Here is a 22,285-nt window from a genome sequence, read left to right on the forward strand (position 1 = left end):
AACCGCGACTCGCGACGTAACTATAACTTTTCCCAGCCGTTTCTTTACATGCGTTGTGCGAAACAGTATTTTATTGTATCACTGCCCCATTAGATGAGGGCTTCATGCACCCGTTCACCATCCTTCTTTGAAGGCAGGTCTCAATCCAACGCCCGGCGTTCTCAATCTGGTTACGCACATCCCATGTTGGACCTCGCGAAAACCGAGGCTCAAAACAAACAAATTCTGTCAAGATTAATTCGGTTTCGATTCAAATAAAGAAAGCGGAACAGCAATCGTTGACAGTCAAGATAAGTAGTAGATGTGAATAAGCAATATTATGTACCATTGGTATACATCGCGCTCCAAAAGAAGTGTCCGATCATCCGCAAAAAAGTTGCAGACCGCACCAAGCATAGGACGAGATGAACTGGTACAGGGTGGGGTATGTCAGTAGAAGGGGAATAGTGTGTGATGGGCTGAGGGTGAATATGTACAATATGCAGACGGAAATGTATAACGTACGTAGTCTATATACGATGCCAAACGCCAAATGTCTTCTCCATCCCCTGAAGTCCAGTGTCCAAGCACATCAACGCTCGCCCGAAGCAACTATATAGAAGAAGGCCACCGAAGATGAAAGCTACGACCCGTTTAGGATGGGTGCAGGCTGATGCGACGGGTCCTTCCAGGCCACAAAGCCCCTCACACAACGACACACGTCGTCGGGCGGTTGCGACTGATAGGTACCATGTCCAGAGAAGCTATTTCGCATGCCATCGTTGGGGCCAATCGGTTCCATCCGCACGCGATCTCGCCATACTCGCCAGTCGGGAGGCTCGCCTGGAGGTGTGCTCCAATGTAGCGTCGACTCGACGATGCCGCGCATGTCTACCCTATCCGCCATATCGCTATAAGAAAGTACATGTGATCAGGAAGGAGTGGACAAAAGAAAACGATAGAATATACGCACTTCTCCCAATTGAGCCAGGCAGTCTCAAACTCGTCCCGAGCGGTATTCTTTTTCGACCGGTCCATCGCCATTCTCGAGCCCATCTCATCCTTGTCCAACACCGGGGTGATCATCGGCCCCTTCCCATACATCTTCTCATACGCCTCCCATATAGCCTCCTTGCACCCCTTCACCATCTGCACCATCCTCTCCAGATGCATCGGCGCCCACGTCCAAACGAAGCTCGACGACTGCGGTAACGACGATGACGAATTGTTCGCAGACGTAGATGCCGACGCGAGCGGTTCGTCCTTGACCGTCGCACGGCGGAGAGTGCGATACGGCGCGGGGTCGATCTTCTGCCCGAAGCGAGAGAAGGGGACTGGCGTACAATCGCGGTCCTCGCTACGCTTCCCGCTCGATCTCCGACTCTCACTCACACTCATCGTCCGCCCGAACGATGTCCGCCCCGATTTTCTTGGACCAGTAGCACCAGACGACGCCCATGTTTCCCTGTCCATCTCGGCTTCTATTTCCGTGGCACCGACCCTCGGTAGTTGAATCTCCATCGCCGGTAGTGCCCTGTACTCCTCGAATATCGTCGAGAGATACAGTGGGAGGACGTTCGTCGTTTTGCTTGCCAAGAATCGCATGCTCAACATCTCCTGCCATGCAGCCTTGAGCTTCGAGTGATCGAGCGGATCGGCGACACCCTCTATGAAGCCTTCGTCGTCCGGCCCCATGCCTACTCCAGAGAAGCTATACCGTAGCGAGGTATCCAGTGGTGACACCAAGTTATGCGAGTTATACGAGGACTCTTGAGAGGACGACTTCGTGCGCATGAAATTCAACTCATACTCGCGAGATGACGGTTGGGAGAATTGAGTAGAGGTGGCGGTAGGCCCGGTTGTGGCAGTGGGCGTGCGGTTGTAGATGAAGTGTTGATCGTCACGAGGATCTTGACGGCGATGTGAAGAATCCGGTGAATCGAAAGACCAGTTGGACTCTTGGGATTCTAGGGAGGAGGGCATCGTGCTGCCACCCGCGCCGAATGTCAAATCCCCGAGGTATCCAGCAGAAGGGGGTGGCGAGGTCTCTTCTGGTGGCCCACCTGGGAAGATGAGATCTTCGTCGAGGAGCTGCGGAGCATGTTAGCATAGGTTTGGGATACACGCAAAGGGCGGTAGTACCTCTAAGACGCCCGAAGGTTTTAAAACCCGGTATACTTCCTACTCGTCGCGCGCGTCAGTTTGACTATGGCAAGCGCCAGATATGATCACTCACTTCGAGCATGTACTGCCATTCGGACTCCGGCACACCCAGGCCGAGGTACGATGCCCTGACCATGTCGAAATAGTTGTCGTCGAAGGCAAGAGGCTCCAAACTGTAGCAACCGCGGATAGCCGGGGTCAGGACCAAGTAACGCGGGACGTGCAAATAAAAGCTTTCACTCACATATCACCTTTCACCCAATGCACTCGTCCCGCAATGTCTGCTGTGCTTGCAAGTCGATTAATCTTCGGTTGGACGTCGTACAAATCCATCCCGATCACGATGGAATCCTACAGCTCCGTCGAAGAGGGGTTTTGAACAACGGAAGCAAAATAACGAGGAAGTATGGAACGGTAACGCACGGGATACTGCCGCGCATAGCAGATAGACCAATAACCGCTTCCGCATCCAAGGTCGAGAACTCTTTTGGGAGGAGTCTCGAATTGATGAATGGTCAAGCCTTTGGTGAACTGCGTCAGGAACTTTGTGTCCCATATTCCGCTGGACGATTCGCACAGAATAAATCAGTGACGGATGACGTTCGAGGAGTGAACGAACGCACAAGTCAACCACACTCGTACTGTGCTTCAGTGGATATTCAAACCGTGCCCTTTTCCGATCTTTCGCGGAAGGTACTTCAACCTCCTTGACCTGCAGGATCGCGTCCGGTGCGATCGTCATTTCTGGAGAGTCCTGATTTACGCCTTTCGGAAGGCGCGGTACAGATGCAACAATCGTCTTGGTGAAAGGTATAGATATATGTGGGGTAAGATAGCGCAGTCAAGGCTGGACGTTGGTGGTTCAAGCGGAAGCAGAGGAGCAGGTTAAAGCATCACAAGCGCCTAGCGTGCTTGTGGGTTCTGTAACGAAATAGATTCGCGCGGAAAATGTGGACGTCTATGCTGGTCAGAGGTCGTCAGGCCTCGGATAGCTGGCGAAGGAGAGAAGGGGAGCGGAGCTGGGTTGAAAGAAAAAAATACAAATAATATAAGCGAAATGGGCATTGCGGCATGGCCGTGACCGCGCGAGGGACAAATTCGATTATTTCCAGATCTGCCAGTCGCCGCGCGCGATCTCCGGGGTCCTCCGCTACCGCTCACACGCGTCGAGACCGGTCGAGTCCACCGTTCAAACCGTCTCTCCACCGTCATCGACGACGACGATGAGCTCCGTACAACGCATCGCGCGCGCTCGAAGCGCTCTCAGAGCCAGAAAACTTGCTTCCTCATCATCTCTGTTGCGAACATATGCCACCCGCTCGCCAGCCACTCTCGACAAGCCAGAGGAAGACCCGCTCCTGAACGGCTATCCCCAGCTGCCAAACGTCTCCCGTCAGAGTCTGCCCGCCACCGGATGGTGGGACGTAGCGGCAAGGAGGAATATGGGTGATACTGTGCGTTAATCTCGAAATATGGAATCATCTCCCGTTCATTCACAGCTTGGTATACAGCTGCACGAACAGGAGGAGCTGTACTCTATGCAGGGCCCCGATCTTCCACTCGTCCCTCCTCAGCAAGCCGCCCGACACTTTGCCGTCGCTTGCGGAGTCTTCTTCAGCATCGCCATGCTCTGCAAGTACGGCCTCACCCCAGAACGGCCGTCTGTCCCGAGGGAATATCCGTATGAGGGCTTGGTGAAGGAGCTTGGTGGTTTGGAGGCGAACAAGGTGCGTTAACGACCGCACATACATCTCAGACTGTCCGATCTCACGCGGTGACCTCGACGCCACCGCCCCAGGCAAATCCAGAAAAGAATGACGAAGATGAGGAGTAACTGGTGTACCTTGACCAAATCCCACTTTGTCAGTGCATACGCGCAAGCGTTTGATTGTGAATTGTCTGGGCCTACAGCGTCATCTCGAGCGACCCCAGATACCCCTCGCCATCCCTCTAAGGCCGACCAAATCCACTCCTTAGCTGAATGTTACCAGAATATCTCACATCGCGGGGATTCAACATCATAGTATCATATGGCCTCAGAGCCCAATCTTCCGTCTTATCGGTCCTCTGACAACATCGTTCTCTGCCTCGGAAAGTTCTCTGGTTAACGGCTTCCGAACGTCGCCGTCGCTGGCCCCCGGAAGTATTGACACTCTGAACTGATACGCGACCTCGAAGTTCAGATACTGTCACCTTGGAATCCTTGTCAGATGTGTGTCAAGCGCCTTGCGCCTCTGCGCGCTTCATTTTCCAAGCCCCTGACCATCTACAGACAATACTGAAAGTTTACCCTGGGTATGTCGAACTCAAACCCTTCTTTTTGAGCCTTCTTAATCTGGCAGACTACTGATTTTTGTCCATTCTGTTGAGGTCATGGGTCGTTCTATGGTATAGCACACAAAGTTTGGCCTCTGATCATCACTGGAGCCTGTTTCGAGAGTAGACTTGTTCGAAGATGTGAACGTATTCCAACTCAGCTTCACGTCGAAGTTCGAACGTCGTCCTTCTAGATCTGTCCAATCGTTTTTATCTGTTTGTAAAACATCATCCGCCACTACGTCACGCGTCAAGCTTCCCACAGGAACCTCTCGAGCGCGTATACGAGCGTGTCACTTTGTAAATGGCATTGGATCAGACGTCGCGCGTCAGCCAACGCTCTTCCGTCGCGTAGACATGACAACGCAACGCAAGAAACCACCGCGAAGTATGGCGTATGACGCGGTACACATTCGATGAGATTCTCAGGTTCGTAATTGTGTCGCTGAAGGTGTCAGTGTGATACCGCCCCTGTAATAGCCTTCCCTTGCAGGTCCATCAAGCCACATATTCCACAGAATTTCTTCATTGCATCCACATTCCAACTCTCATTAATACTCAGCTCTCGTTAGCACGGGCAGGATCTCATCCGTGCGTGCCTCCCGCAGCAACCAATCACAAGACGGTTCGCGTCCCCGTCCCAGCCCTTCCCATCAGAGTACTAGCCCGACTCGTTCATCCACCAGGAAACTCCATCCTCCGACTGCTTGGCTGAATAGACGGATTGAGTTGCTCGTTCCTGTTCTCGCGCATGCGACCCGTCTTCTAATTCCCGGCTCGGACGTGAACTTTTTGTGAACTTCATCCTGCGACTGATGTGGTTCTGGAACGATATGCAGGCCGGAGCAAGTTGTCGGTACGGTCTTGACCGTGGGGAGGTTCGTTTCGATTGGAACGAGGCGACGGAAAGACAGGTTTATTCAGGTCCGGAGCACATCTTACACCGCTTGAGTGATCGATCCAAGTGGGTCCATATTTGTGCGGTGAAAGATCTGATACAACATCACTCACTTAGGCGCATGAAGTGTAACCGTATCACATCTACGAATACAGCCTGCAGCTTTTATATGTGAGCGTATACAGGAGGACGTATGCATCATTATGAGGATAAAAATACAGCAATAATATTCGTGACTAAGATACACCTGTCTCGAGCCCTTACGAACGTTCGTCTCAAGGTCCTGCGCATCCCGCCAAACCCGAAGCCATCACGGCACTGGTACTATGCGCTATCAGCAGCTCCACCCGAACCCGCACCATCCTCAGCCCCGTCGGTACGCGTCACACTCACATTCGCCTTCTCCGCCGCCTTCCTCACCGGCCGTGGCCTTGGTCTGGGTTTCGAAGGTGTCGTCACGTCTTCTGAACCACCAGCACCCTTCGATCCGCTCGCAGATCCTGCCCCTCTGGAGCCCGCATCGCCTTCGTAATCCGGGTCGTCTCCGTCGTCGTTACTTGATGATGCACTAGCAGCCCGTTTGCGTTTTCTTGTAGATCCATTGGCGGTGGATGTGGCGGCACCTCTCCCTCTCCCGCGGCCTCTCGCGGCAGCGCCACCTCTGCCTTTGCCCCGTCCCCTTCCACCTCCTCTGGTATCGCCATTGGTGGCACTCCCACCAGCTTTCTGTCTGTTTTTTCCCTTTCCCTTCGAGTTCGTCTTCTTCCCACCATCCTTCTCATCTCCACCATCACTTTGAGCCCCCGACTCCGATCCTGAATCACTTTCTTTATTCTCTCCCGCATTCTGCTTCTGCGCCTTCCTGAAATCGCTCACGACCTGTTGTAACCTCTTACTCGTATACGCCTGTTTCTTCCTAGGCGCAGCGCTGCCCATCCCACCAGAAACGTCGAAGAACTCGTTGAGGTTGCCTTGTCGGTTGAGAGCTTGGACTTGACCTCGCTTGTTCATTTTCTGGATGATGGGCAGGAGGAGTTCTTCGACTTTAGAAGATGACCAACCGAGTTCGTCTTGGAAGAGACTATTGTGGCCACGCAGGTCATGAGATCAGCGAGAACGAGAACAAACGAGTGAGAACGGGGAGACGTGCCTGCGGAGACCGTCGAGGTCTGGAAGACCCCATTTGAAGGGTTCTTCAGAGTCGTCGACGGTCGGGTGATAATATGCCTCTTTCTGTGAGGCCAATCACCGTACCGTCAGCCTGAATAGAGGATAAACATCAATAAGGGCGGAAAGACATACCACGGCAGCATTGGGCCAGTCGTCTGGAAGGTACAGATCTTTGAACCGCTTCTTCTATGAATTCGGCCGCCCATAGTCAACACTACATCTCAGTCCTGAAACGAAAGGGAGAACTTACAAATCTCTTCTTGAACTTGCTCTTGCTCTCCTCCGGCCTATCTCTGCCACTCTGCACCTTCACCCACCATTCTCTGAAATCACTCAACGCATCATCCCCGTGAAACTCCTTCAACAGCTCCATCGCCACCACCGGTCCCACCCCTGGCAAACCCTCCGTATAATCACTCCCTAGCAGATATGCCAACTGCACGAGCTTATTCCGCTCCAGTCCAAGCTCGCGCGCGAGGTCGGACAGCAAAAAACATTCTACGGTTTTAGACTGATTGAACATATTCTTAAAGACGCGCAGGCCGCCGAAGAGAAAGACGTCGGAATCGTCAGTGATGATACCCTCGACGAGGCCGAGCTGGACGAGTGTGGCACACTGGGCTTCGGCTTCCATGGGCGCGGTGATATACGGAATGCCAAACAGACGGAGCATGATCTGCCGGCCAAATGCGTCAATCAGCCTTCTTTGCCTTAGTGGAAGAGACGTGTGAGAGTGCAAAAGAAAACCAACCATGATTTGAGAGATCATATGCTGCGTCACATCTTCCGAGTCCCTCATCGCCGCCTTCCTCTGCTGGTTCAGCCCCTTAATCTCCTCGTCGATCTCCCTCCTCACGCTATCCAGATCCTTTCCCTTCACCTGCGAGATGAACCGGGCAAACTCGCCCTCCTCAGCATGTGGATCCATCTCTTGCGCCGCATCCCAATTGTCTTCCTTCGTGTGGGTTGCGCTCGAGGGAACTGGCTCATTCCCGTTCCCGTTGGCATTTACGTCAAGATGGGATGCTTGATGCGAGACGGGCGAAGGAGAGCGAGACCAGTCCGTCAAAGCTTCGTCGGATTCATCAGGTTCTTCTGCGGGTTTCGAAATCGATGCGGACGGTGTAGGTGGTAGAAGTGTAGAACCGGTGCCACTTTGGCTCGACACTCCTAGTTGGGTCGAAGACATGGTACGAATGGGGGTAGACGGTGCGTTCAGGACAGTATCTTCGTACAGGTCCTCCTCATGCTCTGGTACCAGCGGTGAATCTGATGGATTATCCCCTGCTTCCACCAGAGGAGGAGAAGCGAAGCGTATACGAGAAGGAGCCGTAGATGGGGCGGTTGAGTCGATAAGTTCAGTTAGGGGCGCCACTTGCGGAGAGACGATGTCATCAGCTGGGATCTGCGCAGGCAAAGGCACACTGGGAACAATCTCTTCCATGTCTTCGTCTGAATCATCCATAACAACTGGAGGTGGAAGTGGTGAATGTGATCTTCGAATAGAATCTGGCATTTGAGGTTCGATGGATAATCCAGCGGTCATATGCGTGGGTGCTGGGACATAAACTTCCTCCATGTAGAGATCGTCGTCCGAATCCTCCAATACAAAGGGTGCATCTTCTACGACTGTCGCAGAGGGAGATGTCCTCCGCAGATCTGGAGAGCGCGAAGGCCCCATGGTTGGCAAGTTTACAGGCTTCGTTGGCGTCTTGTTTCTGGTCGAAAGTAACAGTGTAGGTTTTCCGAACATAGACGACTCAGGGATCATGCTGCCCAAGGTAGATGATCGTCTAGGTGTGGACACCGATGATAAGCGTTGCGGTGTCGGTCCTGCACCGGCAATGGCGAGCGCCGTCTCGAGACGTCCTGGAACATACAGGTCCTCGTCGACATCCGAAGAGACCGTTGTGTTGAGATCGTCGGGTAGTTCAACGCTGTCAGTGGTAGACGTGGCGTCCATAGAACGAGAATCAGCGTTCCCAATTGACATTCTGGAAGCCTCGAGAGCCCGTCGAAGAGCTGCTTCCTCCTCAACTTCCATAGATTCCTGCATCGCCGCGAGGAGCTCGGGGTCTTCATCAAACGTGGCATCTTCGTCTTCATCTCCTGCACCAAGTGAGACGCGTGGAAGTTCGTCGTCTTCAGGTTCAAAAAGCGGTCGCGGCCGCGACTCGATTCTTTGTTTCTTCTTGGGAGGGTTTTTAGATTTCGACGGCGACTTTCGAAAGGATGGGAGTTTAGCATGGGTATGTGAACTAGAACGACGAGATATAGAGGCCAAAGCCATTCCCCGTCGATATTCCCGGAGGTCAGGGTCCATGGGGGCTGCTTGAGGGCTGTCATTGCCGTTGAGTATGATCCCCAAAGACGAAGTGCAAAAACATACATCTCGACTTCCTCCATGTCCATATCGCTGTCCTCATCCTCGACTGCGCCACCCATGTTTTCGGTCCCGTTCTCTCTCGCCCTAGCTTTCACATCTTCCTGGTCGATTTCAATCGGCTTCGCCCTCGAACTCCCTTCCTCCCTAATCCCCAACACCCAACCGCCTTCTTTCCCTTCGTTCTTGATCAAGACATACTCCCTATTTCTCTCGCTCGCCACTCGTATCGGTATAGACACATGCGCCTGTCCGATGGTATCCGTCGTGACAAGCAACTGCTGCGTCAACGAGTTCCGCTGCTTCAAGTTCTTGATCTGCTCCTTACTAAAATCCAATGCCGTCCTCGACTTCTTCAACATATTCTGCAGCCTTTTATACGACGTCTGCCGTGACTTTAACCTCAAGTCGCCGATGATCTCGTACTGCACTTCGGTCGGAAGCTCGCGAAAGGCGGGCGAAGAGACGTCGAAGTCTTCAGGCCGCATCTCTTCGATGAAATCACGGAGTTCTTCCTCCGTGGCGAGACGAGGATCCGGAGCGGAGGAGCGTGTGGCGGACGAAACGCGGGCGTCAAGGTCGACGTCGGGAAGACGGTATGGGTCGTGGTCGTGCCATCGGTTCTTCTTCTTAGTCGATGAGGACGAAGGGAGAGTGTTCGGGACTTCTTCCTTTCGAGCGGGGGTCTTGGGTAGCGAACTGTCGATGTCCTCGAGGAACACGGTGTTCTCGTCTATAGTGACGGGACCAGCGGCCTTTCCCTTGCCCTTCGACGAGCTCCCGACCCTGCAACGGCTTGATATGGGCATCACAGACAAAAATTCATGTTTAGAAGGTACATACGTATGATTGAGGGCTTCGCGGCGCATCTGAGCTGCTAGCAGACGTTCTGCGATCTTGACATGACTCGCCGCCGCTCCGCTCTTTTTCTTCTTTCGCTCAGACTATCAACCACATCAGTTTCGAGGTTCATGGGTAGCTTCGTGCTCAAAGCTCAGAGACAACGCACTATGGTCGCCCTCTTCAACGCCGGTGCTCCTCCATCGAACACGAACACAGGCTTGATGCCGTAGAACAGAAGCTTGCATATCCGCCTGAGAAACCCAACAAGGTGTGCATTGACGAGCGCACGACCTTCTTTATCGCGCATAGTAGCTTGAAACTGGTATATCCAAATACTCGAATCGATGGCCATGGCCTTGCCTTCCATCGTCTCAAGCCTGCATACATATTGTAAGTCAGTACAAGAACCGTGACCAGGAGCAGTACGACGCACAAGACAGGCCTGCCAACAGGCGAAAGAAGGTCCCACAGAGATTTGACACCCATTCTGAGTTATTCGAGCACCCCCGCTCAGAGCAAGAAGGAGATGCCAGTGGGACATAGACAAGAGCGCGTTTCGTACGGTCGCAGGAGGTCAATAAGAGCTGCTGACTCAGACGCGAAATGTCAAATGAGCGCGTCGCGTCCGGGCACGTGTGGCGCGAGCGTGGGAGCTGTGGCGTTCGGCACTTCGAGGTGGCACGTTTCTAGTCTTTCTTTTTGTCACATTCCATCACCAACTATTGACGAGAATATACATCTCTCGATCCTCTTTGGCTTGCGATAGTGCGTCTGGATTTATGCTTGCTTTCATTACTGGCGAAATAAGACTCGGGCTAGTGCTGTCGTCGGAGATCTTTTTATACTGGGAAGATCTCACTGGCAGCAAAGGTGGTTCAAGAATCAAGTCGCCTCCAGTCATGGTGGTTCTCCGAATGCCTGCCATGACTACTGCTGGATATTTTTCAAACTCACCTGGTTGAAGATCACTTTTACTCCTTGCCTATGCTATCCGCATCTACGATTTCTAGCATGTCATAATTGCGGAGAACACGTGTATCGCCTGAGATCTGCTGGCCCCACAAGTCCCCGTCTAGAGTCGCCCTGCACATCCAGCACACCACCATCCAAACATCCTCACCCATACTCTCATAATCCATGTCATTCCTCTCTCCGCCCGTCGTAGTCCCCAATCTCTCCACCTCAGACGTCGACCTCGAATTACTCGGACGGACCGTCGCAGAACGTGTCGGGACTGAGATCAAGTCGGTCGATATAGCTGGGAAGAGTGAGCTTAATATATCTTCACGCTCGATATCGTAAAGACTTTGGCCGACGATACCCTACTTCGTCTCTCATAGATGAGCTGAGCAGGGCATGTTGTTTCTCCTCTTTCTCTTTCGTGTCTTTCGTTTACGGTATTAAACGATTGGAGTTCAGACGTTCTCGGTGGCGCTAAGAGATGGAGGGACGGTCATCGCGCGTATCTTGAACGCGAATATGCCGCCCGTCATCATCGAATCTGAGGTTTTTCTCTCACAATATAAACTCGACTCGACTCGACTCCAGAGCTAACCATCCGACATACCATACATACCAGATCGCAACCCTGAAATACGTCCGCGAAAACACGTCCATCCCAGTCCCGACAGTCTTCTCGTACTCGCTCGATCCGTCGCATCCACTCGGTTGTTTTCTGTTCGTGCAGAAGGTACTCATACCCACCAGTAATCCGTCTATCGCCTACTAATACTCACCCAATTGCGTCCAAAGCCCCCCGGAATCAAACTAGACACGATCTTCGACGACCTCGCGCCAAGCACACAAGATACCCTCGTCGCCCAGCTGACCACCTACATGGTCGAACTATCGCATCATACCTTTCCTTCAATCGGCAGCCTCCTCCTCTCCTCCGCCACCGCCACATCCCCGCCCCTCGGCCCCCTCACCCTCCCCTCCTTCCACACCCCCTCCCGCTCCTCCCTCCCCTCTCTCTCCCGGGGCCCCTTCCCTACCGCACGAGCCTACTTCCACGCCTGCGCGCAACGCGAACTCGACTCCGCCCGCGCCCTGTTCACACAATCCGCATCAGATGGATATTTGAGGGAGTTGGAGGAGGGGGTGTTGAGGGTTGAGAGAGCCGTGGGGTTGATTTTGGAGCTGATTGGTCGGTGTGGGGGGTTGAACGGGGATGGAGATGGGGAGGAGGGAAAGGAGGGGGATGGGGTGTTTACGTTGGATTTGCATGAGGTGGGATTGAGGAGTTTGTGGGTGGATGAAGAGAATGAAATCGTGAGCTCGTTGGCTTCCTCTCTTACAAACACTCTGATCAGGATTCTGAAATGGTTTTGTTTTTGGGGTTAGGTGTGTATAACCGACTGGCAATCCATCGTCACACGCCCGCTCTGGCGCACTGCGCACCTCCCACCCTGGCTCTCCCCCTCTCTCACGTCCCCATCCCCATCCACCTCCACCTCCACACCAGACTCACTCACCCGAACACAAAGACTTATCGCCGTCGTCCGCCGCACGATCATCGATCTCGAAGGTCCCGATTCCATCTATCTTCGTGCGTTGGACAGCGACGACACGCGACACGTATTGGATGAGGTGACGGAGTACAATGCGTTTACGGATGGGTTCCTCTTAGTCCCCACTTTAGAAAGCATGTAAGTATTCGGCAATAGGTATCTCTCGCTATCTCAGATGCCCCACTCACTCACTCACTTCCGTATGCATTGAAACCCTAGTCTCGCTACTCTCCCCGACGCCTCCGAGCCAGACAAAACCGGCCTAATCTCCTCAGTACCCAATTCCAACTCCGGCCTCTCATTGACTACACGTCTAAATCTCCAAAGCCCCAACTTCACAGGCTTTGGAGGGTTAATGTCTCCGCCTATGAGTCCTGTGCTGGCGTCCGGAGGTGGTGGGGAGAGGTATGAGCGGTATGGAGGATTTAGGAGGTCTTTGAGGGGTTTGGTGCCAGCTCAAGAGAAGGAGAAGGCGATGGGTGATGTATGATGCGTTGATATATTGTTGGTGGTGGTTATGTGAAGTGCTAGGCTATGGCATATTCGTGAGACAAGGCTTGCCAGCCTTTGGTTGTTCTGTTTATTTTCTTTCTTTCGGTCTGGGAAATGATCAGGTTCGGGCTGTATGTATTGTCACGGTCAGCGGCTCGTGTTCGACTGCATGGATAAACGGCTTACGGAACTGTCAATGTCAAGATGTTCTGTTCCAGAGGCTCGAAGTCGCGGCAATTCAAGACAAAGCCGAGAACAGTGAATCGAGAAGTCGGAATAGATGTTATCTGCAGGAGAGGTTCTGTGAGCTTCAAATCGGCTACTTTGGAGTTCGCAAACTTCAATTTTCAAGTAATGAGTACTTCGCTACGAACCCTCGGTAAGTGCCAGACGCAGGCCAAAGGAGCGTGATCAGCCAATGATCACAGCCGGCCTACACATTCCCCTTCAAAATGAAAATTCTATTGAAATTCTCACTTTTACATTTCGTTCTCATCGCCTCGCAACCCCAAGGTCCACTCTCACGGATGCGCTCAAGCCATGCATTCATCCCCCTCCCGTCCTTTTTCCTCTGCTACTCTCTCTTTTCTCCCTCTCTCAACAAGACGAGACATCCTAGAGGGCGCCACACCGTTACGCCACAAGTGATGTAAATAGCTATTGGCAATTGGACACATCGCTCGCATGGTTTCCACGCGATGCCGGCGGCAAATCCATCGATCCGGCTGAACATGATTTCCGACGCTCGCCGATTATTATGTTCAACTTCTCTGTGCCACGGGCAAGCCACTGGACGCTCCCCTATGCATATTTGTGCGTCTCCCCTAGATATTATCTTTTCTATGCCGGTGGGACTACTTATCTATACTCGACGTGCGACGGGCTGGAGGCTGTGGAGTGGCTCTGGGCCTAGTGCGAGCCGCGTGACTGGAAATCCCTTTGTTTTCCCGATTCGGACACCCTCTTGAACTTGCCTTTTCCTGTGCGTTATTCTGTACCCGCATCGCTCCGCTGCGGGTATATATAATCCATTTAATTTGATCTTGAAGCTTCCATTCCGTATCCCGTGCTCCACCTCGCACCATCTAGACTTTTCTGACACAAGCCCACACGATCCCGCTGCGCGCTTCTTTTTGCGTTTATTCACACCAGAGGCCGAATTGGGACGCCCTGTTCAGCCTCCCAATCACTAGAAGGCGACGAAATGCGATACCGCCTGCCTCGAGGCGGCCGGCTACTGTTCGTTTCTAAGGCTTTTGTTTTTCCGGTTCTTATTTCCGGTGTCTTGTTTTTATTTCCGGACTCTGGAAAGGTATATAAGAGGCCCCTCCGCACAGAACTGGGGGGCAGGCATTGGTTGACTCTTGACCACTTGCATCCCCCCACATTTTTTCTTCCCTCTTTTCCCTCCGCACTCCCCAGCGAGCTCGCTGTCCTCGACGATGCCCACGACGATGTCTCCGATATTGGTGAGTCCTCCCTTGCTCGTCGTCGTCGTCGTACCCTTCGCTCGTCGCTGATGCCTCTCGCTCTTTGCCACGTCAGCGTTGTCGTCGCCAACATCGTCGCCAACCTCATCGACGACAACATCGCCGACACTCCCCCTTCTCAGGTGCGCCCCCTTTTCTCTGTCATTATCGTCATCGTCATCGTTGCTGACCACCCTCCTTGTCCCCATCTTCAGCATCATCGCCGTCGTCGCCGTCGTCGACGACCCTCCCCACTTGCAGGTGCGCACCCATCCTCTCTGTCATCGCCATCATCAGCGCTGACTCGCCTATCTTTTTTTCGACGATCAGGTACAATGTCTTTATCGAGCGATCAGGTGCGTTTCCTTTTTGGGATGGTCGTTCGCGAGTTAGTATATATTGGCTTGGTCGTTTCATCGTTCCATCTTTTCTTCGTCCCCCACCTCGCTTATCTTCTCTTATCGTCGTCTATCGTCCCCCATCGCTCTCTACCCTCTTCCACCATCGACCTTACCTACCTTGATCCACCTTCGTCTACCATCACCCATCCTCACCGACCTTCGCCTATCCTCATCGACCTTTACCTACACTCACAAACCCTCACCCACCCTCGTCCACCCTTACCCATCCTCACCCATCCCTAACCACACCTACCCTCGCCCTCTTACTCACTAACCTGTGTGATCTCTGGCGACACTCTACTTGGGCGACACTCTAGAGCTTAGGCGACCCTCCTTTGTTTCTTTCCTTATCCTTTCTTCCTCTTTTCTTCGTCGTTAGTCTCTCCACTGCACACACACCCTTCGTCATCGACCTTCGCCTCGACTCTTTCGTACTATATTCTTCCTTCCTTCCCTTTCACCTTCCACCTCGTCTCACTTTGTCTCTTAGTTCGTAAGTAGTCCCTCATCTATGGCGACACCTCTCAGCTCAGGCGACTTCTACCTTCCCTTCCTCCTTCCGTCTGATCAACTCATCGCTACTTATGCTCCCTTCCTCCCTCATACTATATAGGTACGTTGTCTCTCCACTTGGGCTACACTCGGCTGGGATACACTCGGGCTTAGGCGACTTCAAGTTCGCTATCCTCTCCCTCCCTTCTTCTCCTTCCTCCTCTATCATCGACTCGTAAATAAGTTAAGGTCTCACGTGGTCTAAGGTCTAGGTCTAGATATATTGCGTGATCTTAAGGTAAGTATAGTCGTAGATAATATATTGTGTGATCTTGATGTTCTCCACGGTGCGTCATATGTAAGAGCTTGGTCCTGGTCTTGGTCTCGGTCTCATCTTAGGCAACATCCACCGCCCACCCATTCCTCCCTTGTCTTGCGTGTCTGTCTGAATTCAAGGTAAGTCCCCCTGGGAGAGCGTCGACCTTGTCGTGGTCCAGGGGCTCAGTACCTCTTCGGGGGGAAGCCAACAGACGCTCGCAAGGTGCGTTTCCTTTCTATCCCGTGTCACTGATTTTCTCTAGCGCCTCTTACAGGAGTTTTTCGACACGAAACTCATGCATGTCCGCGGGGAACACGTATTGATCTGTGAGTTTTTTCTTTCGATACACCTATCCTGGTGACCACGCTGACGTCTTCTTCAGTTTTCCTACAGGTGTGTGATTGTGTGAATGTAAGAGATTGGCATCGACCTGCCTCAACAGCAGCGCCCTCGACGCAACCTCGACACCGGGCCCCAAGAGATTCAAGACCGGTCCCCTTGGCAGAGTGTCGACCTTGTCGTGGTCAAGGGGCTCAGTACCTCTTCGGAGGGAAGCCAACAGACGCTCACAAGGTACGTCTCTTTCTTTATATTATTACACTGATATTTTTTAGATTTTTTTATAGGCGTGTCAGGTTGTGGTGAGTCTCCGTTACTTTGTCTCGTTCGCGTAGATTTGTTTTACTGATGTATTGTGTTTAGGTTTTGTAAAAGGTGCGTGAGTGTGAGTGTGAGTAAAGGTACGTGCGGCGCTCTGCTCGCGAAAGCAGCATCGTCCTTCCCCTTGGTAGAGCGTCGACCTTGTCGTGGTCAGGGGGCTCAGTACCTCCTCGGAGAAAGCTAACAGACGCTCGAAAGGTAGGTCTCTCCTCGTTCTATGTCGCTGATTTCTTTAGATTCTCTTAGAGCAGTGGCGTTCGACAGGAACCTCAAGATTTCCACGAGGAATATGTATTAATCAGCGAGTCTTCCATTTCAATGCGCGCATACTCATGACCACATTAACTTCCTCCTCAGTTTTGCTGCAGCTGTGTGACTGTGTGAATGTGACAGAACGGCGTCGACCTGCCTTCAACAGTAGTGCCTTCTAGTACACAACCTCGGCACCGCGCTCCAACGAGCTTCAAGACCGGTCCCCTGGGATAGCGTCGACCTTGTCGTGGTCCAGGGGCTCTAGTACCTCGGAGTTCGATCCTCTGAGGGAAGCCAACAGACGCTTACTAACAGATGAGTGGGCTCGCGCTTTGATCTACATTTTTTTCCTGACCCGTTCTGTTCAGTTTTATTTCAGGCCAATACGTGCCAGTAAGCTCAAAACGATCGACGCCCTGAGGTCCAACACTCGGGCATGACTACGGGTCCGGTCGACGACTCCAATCAAGCACGACATGAACGTGCGGTGGTCTCTGGGTCATCTTGGGCTGGGGCGTCTTGGGCTGGGTCTCTAGGTGTATTGGTTCTCTTTGTCTACTGAGTCTTTTCGTCTGCTGAGTCTGTTCGTCTGCTTGGCCTCTTTGTTTACTAGGTCTTGTGGGCTTAATCTCTACGCTGCTGGGTCTCGTGGGCTTGCGCTCTAGGTCTCTAGGTTTCTTGGCTTGGGCTGGTCTTGCTAGCGCTAGGCGAAATCGACATCGACCTCACGCCCGAGCCCAAGCGCGACATCAACATCGCCCACGACGCGGCGGGCTCAAGCACGACTTCGACATCTCACGACCGAGCTCAAGCACGACATCGACACCGAGCTCCAACGAGCTTCAAGACCGGTCCCCTGGGATAGCGTCGACCTTGTCGTGGTCCAGGGGCTCAGTACCTCCTCTGAGGGAAGCCAACAGATGCTCGAAAGGTGCGTGTTTTTCTGTATATTATATCGCTGATTTATGATAGATTGTCTTATAGGACTCGAGTGCCGTTGTAGTGAGTCTTCTACACACTCTTTCGTTCGCGGAGATGTTTTACTAACGTGCTGGATTTGATTTTTCCTGTAGGTATGTGAGTGTGAGTAAGTGAGACCAACGCTCTGTCTTCAACAGCAACGTCCTCGCCGGCCTTAACATCCTCTCAACATGTCAGGATACGATTCACCTCAAAATACTCAAGACCCCCTTGGCAGAGCGTTGACCTTGTCGCGGTCAAGGGGCTTAGTACCTCTTCGGAGGGAAGCTAACAGACGCTCACAAGGTGCGTCTCTTTCCTTTTATTATGTCACCGATTCGTTTTAGATTCTCTTACAGGCGTGCGGAGGTGGTCCGGGTGAGTCCCTCTCGCTTTCGTTCGTCTAGATATTTTATTGACGTTTTGTGTTTAGTTTTTTTCATAGGTGAGTCAGTGTGAGTGTGAGTCAAGGTTTGGTCAAGGTAGGTTTTTGTCGAGGTAGGTCTCTTTCCAGGTGTGAGTAAAGGTAGGTCCGTTTCACAGCGGCGCTCTGCTTGCGAAAGCAGCATCGTCCTTCCCCTTGGATGAGCGTCGACCTTGCCGTGGTCAGGGGGCTCAGTACCTCTTCCGAGGGAAGCTAACAGTCGCTCAGAAGGTAGGCTTCTTCTTTATCACTGTGTCACTGATTTCGTCTGAATTCTCTTACAGGACTGGTGTCCGACGCGCGCGAAACCGATAGATGCCCGCGAGGAACGTGTACTGATATGTGAGTATTCCCTTTCGTTGCGAATATACTAGTGACTACGCTGACTTCCCCTCAGTTGTTCTATAGCTGTGTGAACGTGTGAACGTGAGAGAACGGCGTCGACCTGCCTTCAACAGCAGCGCCTTCGACATAACCTCGACACCGGGCCCCAAGAGCTTCAAGACCGGTCCCCTGGTAGAGTGTCGACCTTGTCGTGGTCCAGGGGCTCTAGTATCTCTTCGGAGGGAAGCCAACAGACGCTCGTGTGGTAGGTATGTCGACCGGTGAGTTCTTCGCCCAATCTCGTTCACCTATATCTTTGACTGACGTTTTATGCAGTTTTATTTCAGGGCGGTGCGTAGCGGTAAGCTCAAGACGATCGACGCCCTGATGTTCAACACTCGGGCACGACGACGGGTCCGGTCGACGACTCCAATCAAGCACGACGTCAACACCGGGCGGCGGTCTGGGGTCTCTTGAGCTGGGCTTCTGGGGCATCTTGGGTTGGGTTTATGGGTCTGCTAGGTCTCTCAGTCTGCTGGATCCTGGGGCACCTTGGGCTGTGTCTGGCGGCTGTCTTCGTCTTCTGGGCCTCGCGGGCTTGGTCTCTAGGTACCTGGGCTTGGGCTGGACTTGCTGCGGCTAGTCGACATCGACATCGACATCGACCTCACGAGCGAGATCAAGCACGACTTCGACACCGAGCTCCAACGAGCTTCAAGACCGGTCCCCTGGGATAGCGTCGACCTTGTCGTGGTCCAGGGGCTCAGTACCTCGGAGTCCGATCCTCTGAGGGAAGCCAACAGACGCTACTAACAGGTGAGTGGGCTCGCGCTTTTTTGATCCACATCTTTTTCTGATTCATTCTGCGCAGTTTTATTTCAGGTTCAGCATTGCGGTAAGCTCAAGACGACCGACGCTCCGATCACAACAATCAAGCACGACGATGAGTCCGGCCGACGACTCCAATCAAGTAAGTACGACATCAATACTAGGCGGGGCTGTCTCTGGGGCATCTCGAGCTGGGTCTCTAGGTCTGTGGTTTCTTTGGGTCTGCTGTCTCTCTTCGTCTGCTTGGTCTCTTTGTCTGCTGGGTTTCGTGGGCTTCATTTCTAGGCTGCTGGGCTTGGGCTGGTCTTGCTGGAGCTAGGCGACGTCGACATCGCTCACGACCGGGCTCAAGCACAACATCGACATCGACAGGCTCACGAGCGAGATCAAGCACGACATCGACACCGAGCTCCAACGAGCTTCAAGACCGGTCCCCTGGGATAGCGTCGACCTTGTCGTGGTCCAGGGGCTCAGTACCTCGGAGTCCGATCCTCCGAGGGAAGCCAACAGACGCTACTAACAGGTAAGTGGGTCATCAGCACTTCGATTCTCATGTCCTTTCTGACGCATCTCGTGTAGTTTTATTTTTCTACAGGTACGTCAGTGGGGTTGTTGTTTTCGCTCTCGCTTTCCTCTTTTCGCTCTCGCTTTCCTCTCTTCGTTCTCGCTTTCCTCTCTTCTCTCTCGCTTTCCTCTCTTCGCTCTCGCTTTCCTCTTTACGCTCTCGCTCTCATCTCCATTTCTCTATGCTTGTCTCAAGTCTTCAGCTTGAGTCCCTCCCCTGGTAGAGCGTCGACCTTGCCGTGGTCTAGGGGCTTTAGTACCCCGGAGTCCGATCCCCTGGAGGAAACCAACAGACGCTCGTACCGATCTGACTTATCTTATCGCCTTCCTTCCTTCCTTCCTTCCGGTTGCTTTCGCTTTGACTGGAAACCGCCACCACCACGGGCCACCACCATACCGTGACCGCATTTCTCTTCTGGTATGCAACATCCAGTTCCCTTAGTAATAGATCTGAGCTTCAGTTCGTGCATTCAAGGGAAAACATGGCAGACTCTCTATTCGCTCACTCGTTGTCTCCGGTTTCTGACTCTGGGGTCTGGTTTGACTCTCAGGCTGCGTGACTGGTACGCTAGCCTCACTCTCTGGATTGTTCTTTCTTCGAGTCGGCTGAAGCCCCAAGGCTCCACAATCTGAATCTCGAGCATCTGAGCTCAGACTGATCTCGCTGTGTTTCTTGAGCTTTGATCTCTGCACGCGATGGACTCGGACTGCGACCTCGAGAGTGATTTTGAGATCGCTTGATCTACATTCGTCGACTCGTGGCGAAGCATGTATTACAGTAATACTAGTAGGATGGAACGGCTACGTATTACCGAGCGCTCTCGCTCTACAAAACAGTTCTATATAGCGCAGAACAAACACTCTTACGAAAAGCTGCACGCTGCTGCTATGAACAATCTTGACACCTATGTACAACGAAAGCGTTGATGTGGAAGCTTAGACATTGATCGGCATCATTATCATACGAGTCCCCTTCTTGCCGTGGTCTGTATAAGTAATACCATCATCGTAAATCTATAAACCAAAAAGAACGAGTACGGAAGTATAATATTAATAATAAAGGGCAATGCGATTGGAAGAGAGAGTGGGCTGCAGAATTAATATCACTTACGACAGGGACTAAGCTCGTGGTGCTGTTCCGGAAAGTTATTTAATCCTAGTCTATGTCTATTTTCTGCTACTTATCCCTTCATCCTCCTCTAGGCTCTCTCATCCTTCCTCCGCCTCATCGAAACCGCCGTCCTCCCACTGTTGTCTGTTCTGGATATACTTATAATACAGGGCCTCCGATGTTTCCTACATAGGAACCTCGGAGTCTGTACATACTACAAAATCGATTTCGATTTCCGGAAGTGAAGCCACGACTCGGATGCCGGCCGACAGGTCTGGAACTGGGTAAGGTGAGCGATTGTCGGAGTAAGTACTAGTTTCGTAGATTCAGAAACATATGCACTGGCATATCGTTGACAGCCATAGCCATAGCCAGAAATATGCGTGCATCAGTAGAGTATGTAGACATTATTTGATTCACGGTTTAAATTAGAATGCGTGTGAGGCTGAATACTTAAACGAAAGTCTCCGACGTGGCTTACATTTTGACAGTGGGGGAAGATGACTCTGAATCCGCCAAGAACCGACACGGTTACCGTGGCAGTTCCTTTTTACAATAATTTACGATGTTGTCTTCTCCACCTGGGAGTCCCGTTCGAGCTCGGTTAGCATCAAGCAGAATCAATGTAATTCAATATAACGAACACACAATTTGAATGTCGGTCACTGCCTCAGTACTAGCTAGTAGCCGATGTGACGAAAAGGGTTCTTCAAATGGGCGTATGTATGCGTGCACCAAAACCGAGCGTGAATCTAAGTGATACGTACAAGTAACATAGCAAGACATCGTTATTTAATCGTATGTCCGGTGAATGCATTTCAGAGACCACCCTACTTACTATCTCATGAAGAACCTCTTTTGACCGAGCCTCCTCATCTCCTGTACCACAAGTACTCATGATCTTGAAGAGCATTTGATTATAAATCGTTTAGACCCTCGGTTTTCTGCTCCGTTGCGACGAGGAATTCTCGAAAGGCAAATATCTGTGACCGTTTCGCGCCCTGTCCATAGACAACCCACCCTTCAATAACTTGAACACATCGACATGACAGTGTTTGTCAAAATGGCAGGGAGAAGCCTTAGTACATATGGCCCCTGGCATACGTACCAATCTTGTGATCGTGCGCGGAAAGGAGCAGGGATTCAGATGCTCGTGTCCTCCTGGAATTTAAATGTCACGGCGAACAGCTCAACCTGGCTTAGCACTCACTGGAATGCCAATCCGATGCTGGCATTGCTATGTAAGTTACAACGGGCTGAGAACACTTTACAGTCGTTTGCATATGAAACCCGAGGCGGTGTTTTTCTGTGCGCGCGGAAAGTTGTTTGTCTTATCCAAACAGTCACGGTGAGTCACAGTGTGGCACCATGAGCCACATAGTCAAAGAGTGTGGACCAAAGCCTCGACACTGACATTTGCGTCAGTCTAAGGGTAGATAAAGAAGTGCAGAAAATGTTTCATCATAAAATGGGAGCTGTACATTTTACACTATGGGACACAGAACAGTTGTGCAAATGGATGATGATGGACGAGGGCCTCCTCGCAATGTCAAGTTGAGCGCCTTCAATCATTGAGACATGAGCTGAGAACCTACCCACTAGGAGGAGTGGGAGAAAGAGGCACTGATGTGGTGCGAGTCCCAATCTGTGTCGGAGGAACGTTCATCGGTACTCAAGATGGAAAGCAAGGTCGGCTTGACTTGTTCAAGTCTAACCTGAACTCATTG

The 22,285-nt window shown here is 52.2% G+C and overlaps 6 protein-coding genes across 6 annotated transcripts; 4 read left to right on the forward strand and 2 right to left on the reverse strand.

Moving 5' to 3' along the window:
• Positions 1–243: 243 nt before the first annotated feature.
• STEHIDRAFT_118250 (uncharacterized protein) lies at positions 244–2,994 on the reverse strand. The gene is made up of 7 exons (XM_007299825.1): positions 2,766–2,994; positions 2,566–2,704; positions 2,387–2,493; positions 2,216–2,315; positions 2,122–2,160; positions 953–2,070; positions 244–890 (listed from the first exon to the last, which is right to left on the reverse strand). Exons 1-7 carry the CDS (start codon positions 2,882–2,884, stop codon positions 623–625), a joined length of 1,890 nt encoding a protein of 629 aa, XP_007299887.1. The 5' UTR covers positions 2,885–2,994; the 3' UTR covers positions 244–622.
• Positions 2,995–3,452: 458 nt separating this feature from the next.
• Positions 3,453–3,869, forward strand: STEHIDRAFT_44554 (uncharacterized protein; the record flags this gene model as incomplete). The annotated part of the gene is made up of 2 exons (XM_007299176.1): positions 3,453–3,596; positions 3,654–3,869. Coding segments are annotated over 2 exons (360 nt in total), but the record flags the coding sequence as incomplete, so codon positions are not given.
• A 1,639-nt stretch (positions 3,870–5,508) lies between these two features.
• Positions 5,509–10,305, reverse strand: STEHIDRAFT_118252 (PIN domain-like protein). Its single transcript, XM_007299826.1, has 9 exons — positions 10,186–10,305; positions 9,919–10,129; positions 9,753–9,853; positions 8,916–9,695; positions 7,278–8,865; positions 6,777–7,202; positions 6,659–6,712; positions 6,507–6,589; positions 5,509–6,437 (listed from the first exon to the last, which is right to left on the reverse strand). The coding sequence occupies exons 1-9, from the start codon at positions 10,236–10,238 to the stop codon at positions 5,681–5,683; spliced, it is 4,053 nt and encodes a 1,350-aa protein (XP_007299888.1). The 5' UTR covers positions 10,239–10,305; the 3' UTR covers positions 5,509–5,680.
• Positions 10,306–10,507: 202 nt separating this feature from the next.
• On the forward strand, positions 10,508–12,833 carry STEHIDRAFT_136928 (uncharacterized protein). Its single transcript, XM_007299827.1, has 7 exons — positions 10,508–11,024; positions 11,098–11,106; positions 11,172–11,258; positions 11,332–11,442; positions 11,505–12,023; positions 12,096–12,400; positions 12,482–12,833. Exons 1-7 carry the CDS (start codon positions 10,890–10,892, stop codon positions 12,750–12,752), a joined length of 1,437 nt encoding a protein of 478 aa, XP_007299889.1. The 5' UTR covers positions 10,508–10,889; the 3' UTR covers positions 12,753–12,833.
• Positions 12,834–14,273: 1,440 nt separating this feature from the next.
• On the forward strand, positions 14,274–14,867 carry STEHIDRAFT_152760 (uncharacterized protein; the record flags this gene model as incomplete). Its single annotated transcript, XM_007299828.1, has 3 exons — positions 14,274–14,366; positions 14,439–14,484; positions 14,554–14,867. 3 exons carry the CDS (start codon positions 14,274–14,276, stop codon positions 14,865–14,867), a joined length of 453 nt encoding a protein of 150 aa, XP_007299890.1.
• A 584-nt stretch (positions 14,868–15,451) lies between these two features.
• On the forward strand, positions 15,452–18,868 carry STEHIDRAFT_152761 (uncharacterized protein; the record flags this gene model as incomplete). Its single annotated transcript, XM_007299830.1, has 9 exons — positions 15,452–15,463; positions 15,516–15,555; positions 15,614–15,657; positions 15,710–15,761; positions 15,818–15,828; positions 15,881–16,008; positions 16,062–16,076; positions 16,138–16,153; positions 18,665–18,868. The coding sequence occupies 9 exons, from the start codon at positions 15,452–15,454 to the stop codon at positions 18,866–18,868; spliced, it is 522 nt and encodes a 173-aa protein (XP_007299892.1).
• Between the last annotated feature and the right edge of the window lie 3,417 nt (positions 18,869–22,285).

Source organism: Stereum hirsutum (genome assembly GCF_000264905.1).
Source record: "Stereum hirsutum FP-91666 SS1 unplaced genomic scaffold STEHIscaffold_2, whole genome shotgun sequence".
Lineage (NCBI taxonomy): Eukaryota > Fungi > Basidiomycota > Agaricomycetes > Russulales > Stereaceae > Stereum > Stereum hirsutum.